An 18,945-nucleotide genomic window follows, 5' to 3' on the forward strand; every position below is an offset into this window, starting at 1 on the left:
GAATTTTCGAAATCGAAAGGAGATATAAAGGCATTTGGATAAGATAATGGCATCCATTGTTTAACATGGTAATGATAGCATGCCATCAACATCTACAACATTCCATTTGATTCCATTTCGTTTCCTTCCAAGCAAATGTCGTCTCGATCAACAATGCATTAACATTGGCGAAATGGGCGCCTTACATTGCTTGCATTCACCTGGAGAATGATTATGATTCCTGTGTTTGCGTGTGTTTTGTTCATGCCAGTCGAACGCCCAATCATCGGAATATATGTGATGATCCGCCTAAATGCATCTGATTAACCTCAATTCGCGAATCGGGTATCTACCGACCAATCTAATTCAAATCGGGACCCAAGATAAATTGTAATCAAGTCTTGGATCGACCAAACTATGGAATGCTGCCCTGAACACAACACTGTAACACTGTATAACAACGGTGTGAGTGTGGTGTCCAAATGAAACGAAAAATGCCCGAAACAGGCTTCACACACGCCGAGAAGAGAGAAAAATGAACGTAGCGAAGAGGAGAGAGCAAATGCATCGAGCGAAATGAACTGTGTATGCAAGTTCATTTCTCATCATTCATTCAGTCAGTCAGTCGTTGGCCAGCATTCGTGCCGAGTGGATGTTTTTGGACAGCATTCGATTCCTTTCCTTTCAATTCATTTTCGCTCAACATTAAGGATTCCCCGCCACCATCACCATCATCACTCAAACGACAATTTGTTATTCATCTTTCACATCTTTCTCGTCATTCTCATCATGACGGGTGTGTCCATGGATTTTGTCCTTTGTCCTGTATGTGGTGTGTAATTAGTTTTTGTTGCATGGGGTACACCTTGGTGACGGTTGAACGATCAGGTCATCACTGTAGCGAACCAAAGAATCTATTTGCCAGGTTGGGCTGGACATTTTCACTTTTTGAATATTGCCTCGAGCATGATGCTATGGTTATCTAATGTTATCATCTTGATCAATGTTATACATCTTCTCATGGTTGCACACACTAAATTGGTTTTGCCAAAATGTGTTGTGTGTGACTTGAATTGTTTTTTACGTTTTGTTGTCATCATCATCGTCGTCTTAGCTAGTTGGCCAATTTGGCATAATAATAATGAAAACAATGGCTTTTCGTTGATTGTGATGTCTTCGAGTTTGTAATATGTAATATCTGTGTGTGTGCATTGTGTTTAGTTGTTTTGAATGCGACAAAAACTTGATATAATGTGATGATGATTTGCATAACAAAACATCACTTTGCTTAATTCAATCACAATCTTTGATGTGACTTTGGTGTGTGTGTGTGTGCTCCAAACCAAACCAACATCACACTGAGAAATTTGTTTGATTGTTTTGTTGAATAGTTCGTCTATGGTTGCTGGCCGAATGTTGTTGGCCATCACATCAAAATTAGATCAAATATTCCAAAATGAAACAACACAAAACTATCACTATAATGGCCGGCTATAGTGATGATGATTGTCAAATTGTCGAAAACGACATACGGCATCATCTTCATTATCTTGGCCATCCTCATCTTCCAAATTATCATCACGAATCTGATGATGATGAATATTGCTGGCCATCACCATCTTTACCACAACACATCTGCTTCAATAACAGCAGCAGTTTCGTTGTTGAGCAGAACAACAGTAAAAGCGACAGTGACAAGGCCATTGGTCATCGGCGTCGTGTTCCATTCACGTTACTTTCTTCCATCACCACCAACATCATACACCTGTTCTTCTGTTTGTTATTAATGTTTATGTTTCATCCGACTATTTCCATTGCGTTCAATCAACAGCATTTATCCGCTGCTGTTACGCAATCGACGCCACCATCTTTGATTGGCCATATGCATCATGGCCAACCACAAACTCAGCATTCCCCAACAGCGGCTATCGTTCGTCGTTTATATTATGCACCGGCCACCACCACCACCACGGCCGCTAATGCTCATCATCAATCATCATTGCCTATATCGATTCGAACTAATCCATATCGTTCCATGGTCAATCATCATCATCATAGTCATTCCAATTCGCGAACATCGATGATGGCGCCCAATCGAATCCGTAATAAAAATGCAAAAGGTGTAGCCAAAGTGACTCCCATTTCGATACAATCCGCTACATTCGATTCGACTGTCCGTTTGACCAGTCGGCCAGTATTACAACAGAATGACAGCACCAGCAATGTCAAACAACAGCAAGTCATGTTGAATGGTTTACTTCAGAAACCATCCACATCGCTTATTCAAGTTCTGGATTCTAATTCCAATCAAACACTGACCACAACTACCATTACGCCACCGACATTATCATCTACAATATCATCATCTAGTCATCGACAAGGTAAATCACTGCAAATATCATCTACGACCATTCAATCGAACATTAGTGAAACAACGACACCAAGTGATAATGTTAGTGGTGACGGTGGTGGAAATCTTTGTTTTCTATCACATGGTGGATCATCCGAAACATTCACAGTGAATGAAGCAATGCCCATCAATTCTGTCATCGGCACCATCAAGGTAAGATACTATACATCACTCAGTCAAGTCATTCTCAGTCAGTTTTTGATTGGGCCAAATCGCCATATGACGCCTAATCGAATAATTCATAAATATTTTCTTCGATATTTATCATTCCATCATCATCACTATTCACTGCATTAGCAATTAAAATGGCCAAAAATGGTTTTGCTATTTTCCAAATCCGAATCCGAAATCGGTCAGTGAATGCAATGTTCTCACCTCTCGCACTGACAGTCATCAATAATCAATCAAATCGATCGAATTGAATCGAAACGAAAACTTGAAACGGTGCTTTATTGCTTTCACTGTCGTCATTTGGTCATTGCGAATCGCTCATAGCCTGGGCTAGATTGCATTGCTAATCACACACTGCCCACACGATAGCATAATGAAAAGGGGGGCAGTGATCGATGATTGTTTTTTGCAATGCGCACGGTGGCACAGAGAATGGCGCCCAGATTGGAATCCAATTAATAATTGTGCATTCAATCCATTTGCAAAAAATTGATGGATGGATGGATTATATACTTGTTGGTTGGATTGTGGTCATTGCATTGCTCTGTGATTGATTTGATCTATTCATCATTATACAAAAAACATCCATCCATTTCATTCATCCTTTCTTAATTGACTTTTAAATGACTATCAACTAATGTTTGCCCAAAAAAATCCAATCCAACAGTCAACCAGCTAGGCTATAGCTGTGTGTGGGTGTTCAATCAATCAATGTTTGTGGCTAGCTAGCACCGACCAAACATCTTTTCCAACAAAATTCACGATCCACTATCAATGTATCCGGACATAAAATGGACACTGAAATGGACAGCTCTCTTTTTGTTCTCTCTGATGATGATAATTGTCAATTTAATGGCTTTACAAACACACTTGTTTTGTCGTTTTGCCGGAAAGATTTGTTGTTCCTGATTTTGTTTTCAAAACAGTGTTAATGGGATAATCCTACAAAATATAAGTGTTGCAATAAGCAAAACAAATAAACAGCATTTTTTCCCTTTGGACCCTGAACACAGAAGTCATAAGAGAAATGGTGGCCCAAATTTACTGAAGAGAGAAACACAAACAAAGGAGCAATTAATCCCAATAATGGCCATAATGGCCAGCTGGATCCAAATAACGGCCATAATGGCTGTTGCCTTGCTGCCATGTTGCACTCCTACACTCTGGGGTGATTGTCTTTTTTGCATTATTCATGGCTACCATTATGATGTTTACCATCATTATTATCAACTCTGGCAGCAGCAGACTTTATGGCGCCAGATGGCTATTCGTTGTTGATTAATTGATTTGATTGTTGTTGGATGATGATGAAATTAGAGCACACACACAATAGATGAATGGATATGTTGGCTATTGTGAATTAATTGCATCTAAATGTAATTCAAGAAGCCCATTGTCTTGGCCGGCCATTGATCTGCTGTCTACAACAAAACATCAATGCAAACAAAATCAATTAAAACAAATCTGATTGACAGTGATCCCGATCATCTGCTCTGCTCAGTTCAGTCATTGATTGATCATCCATTTGGATGACATTATTCTTCCTTTTGTCTGATGAAATGGCTAAATATTTTTAGCAAAGAAACAAAAATATAGTCAATTTGGCAACAATCTGGTTCACCTGTTCTGCCATGCACCTTTTGTCGCTGTCACCTAAACCTGTAACAACAAAAACAATCATCGATTGTTTTTGGTTTGCTCGACATTTTAATTAAAAAGTCGTCCCTTACAGTCAGTCAATCAGTCAACTTAATTGAACATTGCAAGAATGTCTTGATTTAAATATGGTAGAACAACAAAAATCAAGCACTAACTTCACTTGAGAAGAGAACAACAAAAATCTTATTCACCAGACCAATGATCAGGGCATCGCGCCATTCCATCCATCCATCCATTCATCCAAGCATGTTTACCATTCGGATTTTGATTGAAGCAAAACAACAACAACAAAATCATCCTGAAAGATTGTGCTTTTGGTTATTGATTTAACCGATTAGCTGGATGATTGTGAAAATCAAATCCCAAAAATCGAAAATGAAAAACCAAAATGGACAATTGTTTTATGCAATGTAGTCGAGCAGGTGGCCTGCCTGCAATCCAATCGTGTCTTGCATACTAAACAAATCAATGAATAAAGATCCATCCAGTCTCTCCGAGGTGAGGTGAGATGACTCGGTTCGATGAATCGATTGATTTAATTTAATTCAATAACCCGAGCAACCAAGTAAAAGAAGCAAACCAAACTTGAAAAGTTTAATTAACAGATATTTTTTGGTTGCCTATTGTGCTATGGTGGTGGTGGTGATGATGATAAGTGAATTATGTAGCAAAAAGAAAAGGTAATCACTTCGACATGAGATAAGATGGTGATCTATTTTTTGTCCAACTAACCATTCCATTATACATTCATCATACTCACATTCATCACTACTGGTACCGACCGAATCGCTTCATTGCGATCGTTGTTGTGCAGTTCAATTCGATTCAGTTGTAGCCAAATTGAATTTTCGAATGAATGAATCAACACAATGGCCTTATCTGTCTGTTTCCACCGAAAAGAAACAATAAAAATCAAAATAATGTCATCCAAATCAATCAATGGATGAATGTGTTCAATAGATAATAGTGTGTGACATATGAATGTTATTTATATCCGTTTCAGATTAGACGATTAGATTGGCCATGTTCATCATCATCAGTTTGCCTTAATCATCATTTTCGCTTTCATCAATGATGAAGCAATCAAAACATTAGCCAGTTATAGCAGATCGATATGATCATAACTCATTTTGTGCAGCTAAAAACACAACAAACTAATGAGGATCGTGCACATCATTTTATTTTCTTTCGAGTCAAGTCAAGTAATCAGCTGTAATTACACACAGAGATAACAAAACGAACGACTGAGAGAAAGAGAGAGGTGAAAATTCAATTTAAAAAGAAAGTCATGAAAACTAAAACTCAAAAATGACAATTCGTGATTCGGTCAGTTGAAAAACAAAATGATGATGATTGGAGAGAGTGCAATGCAATGAGAAAATGAAATGATGATGCGAAAAAAAGATGAAAACGGTGATTATCTCTCTATACCTGCCTGGCTATACTTAGCCCCTTCCATACCAAAAATGTGTGCTGCGGCGATCGTGATGGTTCGGGATAATGTCCATCATCATCATCAAATGCAGCCATACATGCAAGTGTTGAATGCCAAGGCAGTGAGGCAAATTATTGGTTCGATTCGAACCGGTCCGATTATAGTGACCAATATGGCCATATTATACCCATGGATCTATGACAAACGAAAAAAAAAGAAATGAAAAATGCATTCGATTTCGATTGTATTTGATTGATTCACACCATCATCATCATCAAATCAATGTGGAACTGCATTTCTATGCCATCCTCATTTTCTCTATATTTAGCCATTGCCAAAAACATGGAGGGAGAGAAAAACGGATTGTCTTAGGGATTTTAATATGGCAGTATTATGGTTTGTAGTTTGCCATCATTGGATGATAACAATCATCGTTTGTTGTTGTTTGGAATCGAATCTTCCGGGTGGCTTCCAAACAACATTCATCGTTCATTATCTAGATTCCGTTATCCTGAAAAGTGTTTTTAAAAGGGGCAATCTAAATGATAATTACCTAGTTAATTTGCTGGACAACGTGATGTCATATTGATTGGAAGATTTTATCAGTTTTCATATTTTCTTTGTGAGTCTAAATCGAAAGTGTAAAAATGATCATTTGCAATACATTCATCATCATCATTGGATGGATGATTGGTGATGCACGCGTTACCGTGATCACTGATCACACACGAACCAACAACAGAAAATTGCTCTCGTTATTCGCGAGTGCCGATCCATTTATCACGTTCACACGATTTTTTTGTTGATTTGATGGCCCGAAAACACATCCAAAAAATGGCCATCCGAAAATGTCCGTTCAATCAATTATTGAGATTGTCGTCGATCGATTTAATGCAATCAGGCGAATTTCATTTAACATTTCACTCCACTGTTGAAACTGTTGTTGCCCATAATTGAAATGGCCAGAGCTACCTTGCATCATTGTGAATGATGATGATAATAATAAAATGATGGTGGCAATCTAATTGACATCACATTACATCAGATGTTGGTAGTGAATGGGTCACGCTGTTGTTTAGTTGGCCAGATTCCATTGAATGGATTGGGCAAAAAAAAGATGATGGCACTGGAGAATGGATATTAATAATAATAATAATGCAATATATAATAATAGCATCATTCATAATGAAATATTATTATTATTGATCAAAAATCAATTCAATTCCAATCGATCGATTCAATAACTGTGATCATCATCGTCCATTCACTATCAGTGGTTGGTGGTTATTATTATCTTCAATCAATCAATCAGTCAGGTAGCATGATCACTATCCACTATCCACTGTCCATTATCAATCATACAATCCATTCAGCATCATCATCATCATTAGATAACCTAACCTAACCTAAACTGGCGAGCATTGTGTCAATCTAACCTATATTGGTTACTCAATTTATTTATATCCACCATTCATGTTATATGATTATTTTGTCATCCGCATCCACCATGATGACAATTTGTTCACCGAATCAAAGAAAGAATGAAAAAAACAACATATATCGATATCTCCATAGACTAAACTTTACTTCAAATCCATTCATTGAGATAATTATAGCTTTTTTTGGGAAATGATGATGAATGAATGATCATTCAGTGATGATGTTTGATTGATAATTGAAAAAGTTTTTTTCTCGATTTTCCATTTTCGATTTTTTTCAAGCGAAATCAAAGTGAAAACTGTCTGTATGTTTTTCCTAGCTAACTCTAATGATCATTCGGTTATCATTATGTGGAGCGCCTATGGCTACCCAAATTTTGTCTGTTTGATTTGGTTTGGTTTGACTATTCTGTGTGGATCCAACAATGTTGATGTCAATTGGGTCATGTTAACCTGGAGAACAGGATGTGATGACATTGCTTCACTGTTGTCATCAAGTCGATAAGTTGCTCTAGTTTATTGCAAACGACCTCCATGTTAGTGTCATTGTTTGTTTGTTTTGGTTGTCCATTAATCACAACAAATATTAGCATCACCATTAGTTGGCCTTTTGTTCATTTTGCTCGATTTTTTGTCCGATCTTGATCGATGGTCGGCCAAATGGCTGACTTAAGAATAAAGTCAAACCATTTCCTAATGACCATCCAAACAATCATTATTCATCATCATCATCCTGATTGGCCGAATGAATCTCCTCTAATAGGATCATCATTCAATTTTTATTTATTTTTATTTCTTAATTCTTTTTTATAACCGGATTCATGGTTCTCCACAAAAAATGATCCGATTATGTATCGATGATGAGGAGACCATCACTTTGGCAAATATCAAATGGATCGATAACACATGACACAGATAACAGGTCATCGCTATCGATCGATTGACAAATTACAATTTGCATCCATTCCAATTCAATGACCAAAATTGATTATTGAAAAAGTAGCAAAGATGGACGACAATCGAACACAGCACAAATGGGTCAACACTATAGGTAATCAATATGCATGTTTGTCGTGATAATGATTATTCCATCAAAAAATGGTCATTGCTAAATGAATTGAATTGAATGTTTGAATCCTGAGATCAACAGTAGTAGGTAATCATCATCATCATCAATGATTACCCTCAACAATAGCCGTTGTGTAATCGCAAAATAACAAAATGGTCGTCTAAAATAGTGATGATGATCATCATCAATGAAAAAGGTTAACAACAATCCATTCATTTCAACAACAACAACAACCATTCAACAACAACAATGGATCCTTTTTTCAATTTAGAAAAAAGACATACAATTCATTCACTCCATTCATTCATTGACTGAATGAGAAAAAGTGTGGAGAACAATTGAATGGCAGGCAGCAGTGATAAACGTTCACTTTGCTTGTTCGAACAAACGATGATGATGATGATGATGGCCGATGATCATAATGATTATTATTATTATTATTATTATGACCATATTACAATCATAACCATTATGGATAAATAAATCATCACTTGGCCATTGGCCACCACCACTTTGGTTCTCGATCCAATCCAACAATGTTCATCATGCGTGTGTGGCCCTCTCCCTGATTTTGTTGAAGCATTGTGTTTTGGAATGGTGGGCTTCTGAGCTCGTTTTTGTTATGATTATCATTTATGAATCAACAACAAAAATCCCTATGATTACCATAATTAATAATTTATTTTGCGAGTCAGATTCGCCCCAAACATACATTGAATGAATCAATCCGACGAAATCAATTGGGAAACTACGATTGTTCGGGTTAATTGGTTTATTTAGGGCCTAAACAATCACATAAACCGGACTGTGTAATTGTTTGTTTTTCGGGCGAAAAATGAGAGGAAATGGAGAAACTAGGGCATCCTATAACAGTGTTTGTTCGAGCAAATCTCTTTGATTCTTGTTGTTGTGAATGAATGAATGTGGATTGAAAATCAATGTTGCGAAACAAAATCAATAATGTCCGATCATTTGATTCGATGGTCAATTGATTTGGCTGGCCAACCGCCGGTAAATCACGACGACAATCATCCGGTTATTATTATATTATTTATTGAATTCGTTATGCTCGATCAATCTACTGATGACTGACCGGTGTGGTCTGTTTAAACTGACTTCAATCAATTTGCTCACTCATCATCATCATCATCATCATCATCGTTTGTCGTCTTGAAATTCACTGAAATGATTGAATGAAATTGTTCCACTTTTTTCTCAGCTCCCATCATGATGGAAAATCGTATGTTCAAATTGAATTAGACTCGTTTGTCTTTCGTTTCTCTCATCATCATCATCATCTCAATGATGGACAAGAGAAGAAAAATATTAAATTGAAAAAATCTTCAATTTGCCCACACAGCAAACAAGGCACAAAATTGAATCAAATTTCACGAATTTTTTTTTCTTCAATGAAAATCGGCTTCGAATGATGGACACGGAATGGACGAAAAATTCAAGTTTGAAAGCTTGAATCTGATGATGATGATGATTATGATTATGATTGACAATGATGATGTTTGTTGTTTGGGAATAAAATTACCCAACACACGATGACAACACGCAAACGCATCGACGACACGACATGATTATCACACCTTATAGTGTGTGAGTCCATTGTTTTTCAACTTGCAACTTGATTCCGAATTTAGTCACAATCGATGATCATCTCATCACCATCATCAATTGGACCCTCGCTGCTGCCTTCAGTCGTATTGATGGTGAACAAAGAGGTCATTTCTGTATTCGTTCATTGAATTGTCATTGCAAATTCGCAAACTTCTTCAGATAGCTTTGAATCTTCGAAACTAGCCCCATCATTATCATTGAGCCATGAAAACGTTTGTTTCGCTCGTCACACTACTGGCCGTTCAATTTATTATTATCATTATTAAAGGACACCGTTTTTTCGTTTTGCTTGATGAATGATGATTATCGTCGAAAGCAATGCAGTATATCTACTTATATTTACTTATTTACCTGGATACAAATACAGAAAGATGATGGTGATGATGAAGGGTTTAGCTATGCTTCATTAACATCATCATCATCATCGTCTAATCATATAACCCAACCATAACAAACAAAAACAAACATTATCTGAGAGATTGATTGATTTGTTCGTTCAACCTTATCCATCCATCCATCCATTCATTCATTCATTTATTCATTGGATGAGGTCTAGGTCATGAGAACCTGATCAAAATGAGAACTGATTTTGTTTGCTTTAATGAATCACTTGACTAATTACCTTTTTTTAATTTGTTTTTCTCTTCAATCCTAGGTGATTGGTGATGCTACCGAAAATGGTGATATCGATTTGTTCATAATAGGCAATAACAATGTTGATGATAACAATAATTCGACCACCATCACACCTGATCAACCACCAGAGATTCCAATCCGTATCGAACCTGGCACAAAAAAATTAATTCTTGTTCGAAAATTGGATAAAGAAAGCGTTGAAGGGGAATCCAGTGTTACGATCGGTGTTCGATGTCGACCAAAACAACAACAAAAATCTGCCAGGAAATTATCGCCGAATGATGATCATCAAAATGAATCCTCGTCAAGTTCGAATCGTGTTGAAAAACGTATTGCAGCCGATGAATCAGCAACGGATCACCATGACACATCATATTGGACTTATCGAACAGATTCTGCCGATGGTGATGAAGATATTATCATACCGATTAGGATTCTAGTTACCGACGCTAATGATAACAAGCCAGAATGGCAAGGTCAAATTCCATACTCGGTTAATATCAGTGAAATGGCCACGATAGGTTCGGTAGTAATGACTGGCATCAAAGCTATCGATAATGATCAACTTGGTCCATACTCTACGGTTGAATATTATGTTGAACCAGGTCCCTATTCACATTTGGTTCGATTTAGTTCACCACTAGAAGGAACATTAATTCTGGCCGGTCAACTTGATTATGAAACATTACCCAAGTTTTGGGTATCAATTCGTGCACAGGATCAAGGTAATCCACCCAATACGGCCATAACAACGGTCAAAATACAGCTAATCGATGCTGATGATCAGAATCCTCGTTTCGAAATGGACAAATATACGGCTATATTGGCCGAAGGACAAGCCATTGGTCATCCATTACAGGTCAAACCAAAACCGATCCGTGCTGAAGATCCAGACCGAGCAATACGATCACCGATTGTGTATGAATTCAATTCCAAAGATGAAGATAGTCGGGAAAACACTTATTTCAAAATTGATTCGCAAACTGGCCAAGTTAGTTTGAAACGACCATTGCATTCATCCGTTTCCTTACCAATTACATTGGTTATACGTGCTACTCAACTAGACAACCGTGATCGTTATGCACTAACTACATTGACCATTATGAGCAAACGTAATCAAATGATGCCTGAATTACGTTTTTTGCATAGTAACTATTCCACTTCGTTGCTGGAAAGTACTCCACCCGGTCAGGTTGCATTGACCGTACAGATTAGCCAACCATCAGCCGGTGCCAGTGCTCAGCCATTACGATTTCAGATTTTGGATGATGATGATAACTATTTTTCAATCAAAAACACTGGCGAAATTGTCGTACAGCGAATGGTCGATTATGAAAAACATCATCGATATTCGTTTCGTGTTATGGTCAGTGATGGACGACAAACCGATTTGGCACGTATCACTATCGATATAATCAATGTTAATGAACATGATCCTATTTTCGGCCAATCCAATTATGTGTTTCATGTTAACGAAGCTCGTCTTCGATCGTCACCAGTGATTGGTCAAATTCAAGCTACCGATGCTGATGATGGTGACCGTATCCAATTGACATTGTCTGGACCACATGCCGGTGCATTTGCCTTGTCGATCGATGGTACACTAAGACTTCGAAGTCTTCGCCGTGTTAATCAAACTGAATGTCATATGATTGTGACCGCCACTGATAGTGGTCAACCGCCGCGTAGTTCATCAGCCTCAGTGGTGGTTAAATTTGCACCAGCATTGTTGAAATCATTGGCCGGTCGAACATTAGAATCATTACTGTTCGAATTGGAACAGCAAACTGCTCAATTTGATCTTTCACCATCATCGCCGACTGCAGTCGACATTCTTCAGCATTCAGCAGCGAATATATTTTCCGCTTCCACCAATTCATCGGCATTGGTTTTGGTCATCGTTTTAGGTGTTTTGTTAGGAACGCTGTTCATCATAATCGTTGCACTTACATTGCACGTATTAAAAAATCGTAAATTTGAATCATCACGACGAAGTTCATCATCGGCTGCCGCCAATAGTCATCATCATTGTTCGCCAATTACAGCATCATTACATCCTCATCAACGTCATCACCATCACCATAGTTCTTCGGCTTCTTCAACAACGTCCAGCGCATCATCATCATCGGAATTATCGTTATCCGGTGCTATGAATAACAGTGCACATTCGCATCATCATCATCATAATCACAATAATCATCATCAACACTCACCTAAACGATTATTATATTCAGCTCAAGGATCAACATTATTCCAACCGACCACTGCTGCAGTTGCCATGCTCCGTTCGAATAAAATTGTTCCTTCTGATTCGATAATGAATCGATTGTCTTCATCGCCCATCACCGACAACAACAATATCGATGATATCGATAGTAAGACGAAAAAATTGTTGGATAATCTTAGTCCATTGAAACGACCATCTACAAACGTACCAAACAATAACAGTAACAGTTCAATCGAACAACCAGATAGTGCTATTTCATCTGATCTTTCTTGTTGGTCGGATAGTCATCATAAAATTGTCACTCAAACTGACCATCATTTGATCAATTCGGATTCGAATGTCAACGTGACGGCCATTGCCAATGCCAATTCCACTAGCCATTCGAATGCTGACGAATCGAATGGAACAGTCGCTTCGAGAATTAGTGTTATTCGTTGGCCACAAGGTTCGATACCACGAAGAGTCAAAAAATTAACCTGGAAAGATGAACAACGTAATAATCATCTGGATCAATTGTATACAAGTAATTCCATTGTCAAGGCGCCACCACCAACGCCAATCAAACCTACCACAACAACAACAGCAACCAAAACCAAAACATTAAGCGGTCATTTGTTGACCGGTACAACGACCACAACGATATCGCCTGCACCATTACCACCATTGCTTAATGGACACGGTCATTATCATCTACAGCAGCAACAACATTATCATCATAGTCATACGGGTAGCAATAGCAGTAACGGTAGTTCTGCATTGATGACTCCTTCTTCGACGACGACTGCCAACAATAATAACACCACCGTCATTCGCCATCATCAAACGCCACATTATCCGGTGACTACCAGCGTCACATCATTGGCGTCCATCATGGACAAATCAATTTCGAAATCTCAGCCAACAAACGATCCAACTGCATTACCCGATTTGACTGTTTATTTCTGAAAAACAAAAGTTTTGATCATTTCATTTTGTTGTGATATTTATTCCATTCCACCATTACCATAATCATCACTGCTGTCATAATAAAACAATGCACATTATTTTGTAAATATATAATACATTTTCATTTGGAAAACTTGCTTGATTGTGCGGTGAAAATCCATTCATTTTGTAATAAAGTTACCATTTTTTCACTCAAGTTTCGATCGAAATTTATTATTCTCCACTGACAGCAGCAGCAGCAGTAAAAGTAGCGTAGTAATCAAAGTGCAATGGCCCCATCGTTTGCTACATCATTTAAATAATTAATTACATATTATTCGTCCGATTCCTGATCTCAATTCCGAACAAAACTCCAAATTCATTCATCTAAATCATAATCCGGAAATCTCTGCTTTCGGAGAAAAACAAATCATCATAATTCTCTGGACGTGTTTCGCACATACCGATTATTTTTATTCATTTTTTATGGCTCCCGTTTTATCGGCTCATTTGCAACAGCAGCGAAAGTGTTAGTTGGACAAACACATCATTAGCGATCGAATAGATTGATTGAATTTGATCGATATGTAAACATCGTTTTGTTTGGACACAATTCGATATCCATTATGGTCGATGATCATCCAAGTCGTTGTAGGTCAATGCATCTTTGCAATAGATGATGGTTATGATGATCCTCATCATTGTTGATTTATATCAACAGTAAGCCACAAAAACGTTAATTGATTTAGTTTCACAACAACCACTTTAAAAAGTTCCAAATCCCTCAAAACAAACAAATCGAACGAATTTGGTCGTGCGGCCACATTAATTTTATTTGTTCGATCGGCATTTTGAGCGCCATCTATTGTCTTTCAATCTGGCTATTCTCTTGATTCTTATTGCTTTTATAAAACTCTATTGGGAAAAAGTGCTACCACCTATTGGAAAAAAGACTAAACACATACTTGATTCACATTTCCTTTTCCATTGATTTTCCAGGAAAAAAGACATAACCATAAACAAAACAAAAAAGAAATCGAAAAGCAAATACTAAATCATCATTGAAATTGAATTAATTAATTGATTTGTAATTAAATACTGAAATTCTGATCTAGTGTGTGAAACATAAATTGTAATGTGCATTTCGTGTCGCAAGCCGATGCTAAATATGAAAAACCAATTATCAAATGTGGTATGCTAACTGTTTTCGATGAACAATTCGTTCAACAAACATTCAAAACATTGTTATCTATGCATATTAAAAGAATTCCACTGGCAAGTATAGTAATGTTAAACTCAGTGGGTCATAAAAAAATTATTTTTCATGCTGATGGGCGTGAAAAAATTGAATTTACTATCAGCTTTACAAATTACAAAAAAATTGCCACATTCATGGCTAAAATCAACAAGGAAGTCCCATCTTTTAAATGGGACCCAATAATGAACGTTCCCAAAAGGAAACGTTTATGTTTAGTAAACCAAGAATTATGTGCAAAAGTAATGTTGTATCCAAAATAAGTGTCAAAATAAATACAATAATTACTGATGATTTTAAAAATTACTCTCATAATTGGATTAAAAATTTGCCATCATTTAAATATTTTCAAAGTGAAACTAATCATTTATATTTGATGAATCATGACTTATGTCATCCATTACAACTATATGCACGCCGAACACGGCCAGTTTCAGCACCGACACCAGCATTACCATCTATTCAAGCCATTCCATTACTAAGACCACGTCGCACTCTAAAGGCACCGGAACCAGAACCAGAACCAGATCCAGAATCAAATTTATTTTTTTTCTTGGAAGAAGACCATGAAGAAATACAACCAATCGGAATATTTTGTCGAATGTTCAATTGTTTCGGAAATTGTTTTAATGACAATTTAATAAATTAATTAATAAAATGTTTCTTTAACACAAAAGATTCGTTTTTATTTTATCTATGAATATGATTTTTTTAATGATTCAATTCAGTTGATTGTTTCTGAACAGAGATCCTGAAATTCAAACGCGAGCGACATCTAGCGATATTATATCGGATATCACGTTGTTCTTCTGTCCGTTTTCCGATTTCCGATTCACGATCCACTATATCGACTTTAAAACAATCAAGATTCAATTTTGTCAGAAAAAACTGCAACAAAAATTACTATTGATTGGTTTAATTCAAAAAATATCGAATCAATTTTCCAAAATAAATTCTACAACTTGCAAATAATCTACAAACTGCAATATCCACAAGCATTAGATATTATTAAATGTGTAGTGTACTAGTGTATGCGAAGGGTTTGTCCCGGAGCTCACTATAGTCACTAGCACATGTTTGATGACTAAAATAGTCAGTCGTTTTTTAACCCTCCGCTATTCACGCAGCATTTCTCACGTCGTTATCCATGTGGGGTCATTTTTGACCCCAACTTTGATCGCTTTTAAATTATGTTAGAAAGTTAAAATAATCTAAAATTTTGTGCTCAACTCTTAGAAAATATTATCAATTTTAAAATTTCATCAAAAAATTCTATCTTAAAAGCATATCATTAATGATACAAAGCGGCAAACAAATTTTGATTTTCCTATTAAATTTCGGGTATGTTCATAACGTAAGTGTTGTAGGTAGGGATCCTACAGCACTTACGTTATGCACATTTAGACTTCATCCCGAAAATCGATGATTTCTCCACTATTTTTAGTCGGAAAACGGTGAAAATTGCCTATCATGTTCAATAAACATAGATCTTCGATCATTCAAGAGAAAATTGATTTATGTCGATAGATTTTCGAATGGCGAAGTTTTAAATGTCGTTGGGGTCAAATTTGACCCCACATGGATAGCCGAGGGTTAACTATTGAACACGCCGCATCTCCAAAAAAATTCGGCGAAAAAATTCGCATCCGAAACGGAGGATTCGAACCACTAAATGCATGGACTGAATGTCCATTGTATTCCGTACATTAATCTGATTTTTGGGCGCCAGAACAGCGTTATCATATGTGGCCAAAAGATGGATTCGATTTTGCTATAATAATAGCAATCAAACTGAATCAAGCTGAAAAATTGCTATGAAAAACCAATTATCAAATGTGGATCGGTGACAGCGTTCGATGAAAAATTTGTCAACGAAACATTTAAAAAATTGAAAAAAATAAGTGGAAACATAACAAACGGAACAAAAGAAGAAATCATTGAATGTTTTAAAATCAACTTTAAATGTTTTGATTCGATAAAACAGTTGCAAAAATTGCAAATATATCATCATAACCAGGGCCAAATGAATGATTTTCCTGTTGATATCGATCCTGAAATTCGAACGCTAGCGACATCTAGCGATATTATATCGGATATCACGTTGTTCTTTGTCCGTTTTCCGTTTTCCGAATCACGATCGACTATAATCAAGATTCCATTTTGTCTGAAAAACTGCAACCAAAATTACTATTGATTTGTTCAAAAAATATCGAATCAATTTTTCAAAATAAATTCTACAACTTGCAAATAATCTACAAACTGCAATATCCACAAGCATTAAATGTGCAGTGTACTAGTGTATGCGAAGAGCTCACTAGTCACTAGCACATGTTTGATGAGTAAAATAAAGTCAGTCGTTTTCTAACTATTGAAGACGCCTCATCTCCAAAATTCGAAAAACGGCGGATACGAACCACGAAATGCATGGACTGAATGTCCATTGTATACCGTACATGAATCTGATTTTTGGGCGCCAGAACAGCGTTATCATATGTGGCCGAAAGATGGATTCGATTTTGCTATAATAATCGCAATCAAACTATTAAGTAAATTTCATTCATTGTTTTTTTTAAATTTTATCATATTTAAAACAAAAATCATCATCAACAAAACTTACTACAACCATCGAAATATGTCCCCCTTCTCCTACACCACCACCACCACCAACCGAAAAACCGTTTGTAAAATGTGGATTGGTGACAGCCTTTGATGAAAAATTTGTCAACGAAACATTTAAAAATTGAAAAAATAAGTGGCAACATTAAAAACGAAACAAGAGATGACATTATCGAAAGTTTTGAAATAAACTTTAAATGTTTTAAATCAATTAAACAGTTACAAAATTTACAAATATATCATCATAACCAGGGCCAAATGAATGATGGTCGTGTTGATATCGATCCTGAAATTCGAACGCTAGCGACATCTAGCTATCGTATATCAGATATCACGCTGTTCTTTGTCCGATTTCCGATTCACGATCGACTATATCGACTTTAAAACAACGTGTGCCAAGTGGAGGATACGAACCACGAAATGCATGGACTGAATGTCCATTGTATTTGGTACATGAATCTGATTTTTGGGCGCCAGAACAGCGATATCATATGTCGCAATCAAACTATTAAGTAAATCTCATTCATTGTTTTTATCTGTATTTTTCATTATAATAAAAATCAACAATAACCATTAATAAAAATTATTCTCATTATTCGATTTATTAATTAAAATTTAAATTGTATAAATTTGGCAATATTTTCCTTATGATCAAATACCTTTTGCGAACACTACCAGCACACTTCGCAATATTGAATCTTTTTCAAAAACAAAATGTCAAACAAACGAGTATTTGACACTGTACAATTCTGGGAAAGCATTCTAGTCCCAAGTGATGGTAAATATCAACCATCGAATTCCTGGCATCAATGCGCATTTCGATTGATGCATGAATCGGATTTTTGGCAGGAAGAATTCCGCCATACAATTCCTTTCCATGACTGGCCAACTGATGGGTCAGATTATGCATTTGTGATAGGAATTAAACGAAAATATCACAAATATCAACAGCGATCAATTGCATTGAATGAAATTGATTACATTCATTCATTGGATCGACGAACGATCCTTATCAATGCAATCAAATTCGAATATGTTATCGAATTTAGCAATGAAGCTAAAGTTAAGACATTATTCGAAATGATTTATCGCCAAATCCCATGCTTTTATTGGGATTTAATTATAACAAATGTTACAACAATTATTTCTGCTTATTGAACAGAAATTATACCAATCCTAAATACGATATGGTTGCAGAACCGGAAGAAGAATATGATGATGATAGTAATATCGTAATTCTGCCACCATCATATCCAAAACAAGTTGGACAATCCACATCAAAGTGTCCTGTGGTTGAAATACCTCCACCGCCAACACTATATAAAAAACAAAATAATAATAATAATCGATCAGACGAATCAATAGATGCAGATTGGGAAATGATCGATTTTAATGATGATGATCTTGATAATGAATCAATCGAGGTTCAACCACCTCTACCATTTTATTATGAATCGAGTGATGATGATGATGAAATTAGTCCATCTGGACTTTTATCG

At 36.4% G+C, this 18,945-nt stretch overlaps 1 protein-coding gene across 2 annotated transcripts; it reads left to right on the plus strand.

The window, feature by feature from the left end:
- Positions 1-228: 228 nt before the first annotated feature.
- Cad96Cb (protocadherin Fat 4-like Cad96Ca) lies at positions 229-15,506 on the plus strand. 2 transcript variants are annotated; one of them, XM_027344939.2, is made up of 2 exons: positions 229-2,542; positions 10,444-15,506. In XM_027344939.2, exons 1-2 carry the CDS (start codon positions 1,436-1,438, stop codon positions 13,594-13,596), a joined length of 4,260 nt encoding a protein of 1,419 aa, XP_027200740.2. In that variant the 5' UTR covers positions 229-1,435; the 3' UTR covers positions 13,597-15,506. The 2 variants fall into 2 exon arrangements, with proteins under 2 accessions (XP_027200740.2, XP_027200741.2); XM_027344940.2 differs by lacking the exon at positions 229-2,542 and adding an exon at positions 9,784-10,111.
- Positions 15,507-18,945: the final 3,439 nt, after the last annotated feature.

Source organism: Dermatophagoides pteronyssinus, unplaced genomic scaffold (assembly GCF_027571235.1).
Source record: "Dermatophagoides pteronyssinus isolate colony J.1.1.1.1 unplaced genomic scaffold, Derpt_VIB-CSIC_2022.12 sq0037, whole genome shotgun sequence".
Classification (NCBI taxonomy): domain Eukaryota; kingdom Metazoa; phylum Arthropoda; class Arachnida; order Sarcoptiformes; family Pyroglyphidae; genus Dermatophagoides; species Dermatophagoides pteronyssinus.

What these genes read in the sequence shown, in the direction of transcription:
- Cad96Cb (XM_027344939.2), top strand. Translation starts at nt 1,436, where the DNA reads ATGAAACAACACAAAACTATCACTATAATGGCCGGCTATAGTGATGAT. An exon ending in CTGTCATCGGCACCATCAAG is followed by an intron (nt 2,543 to 10,443) that starts GTAAGATACTAT and finishes CTTCAATCCTAG; the next exon opens with GTGATTGGTGATGCTACCGA.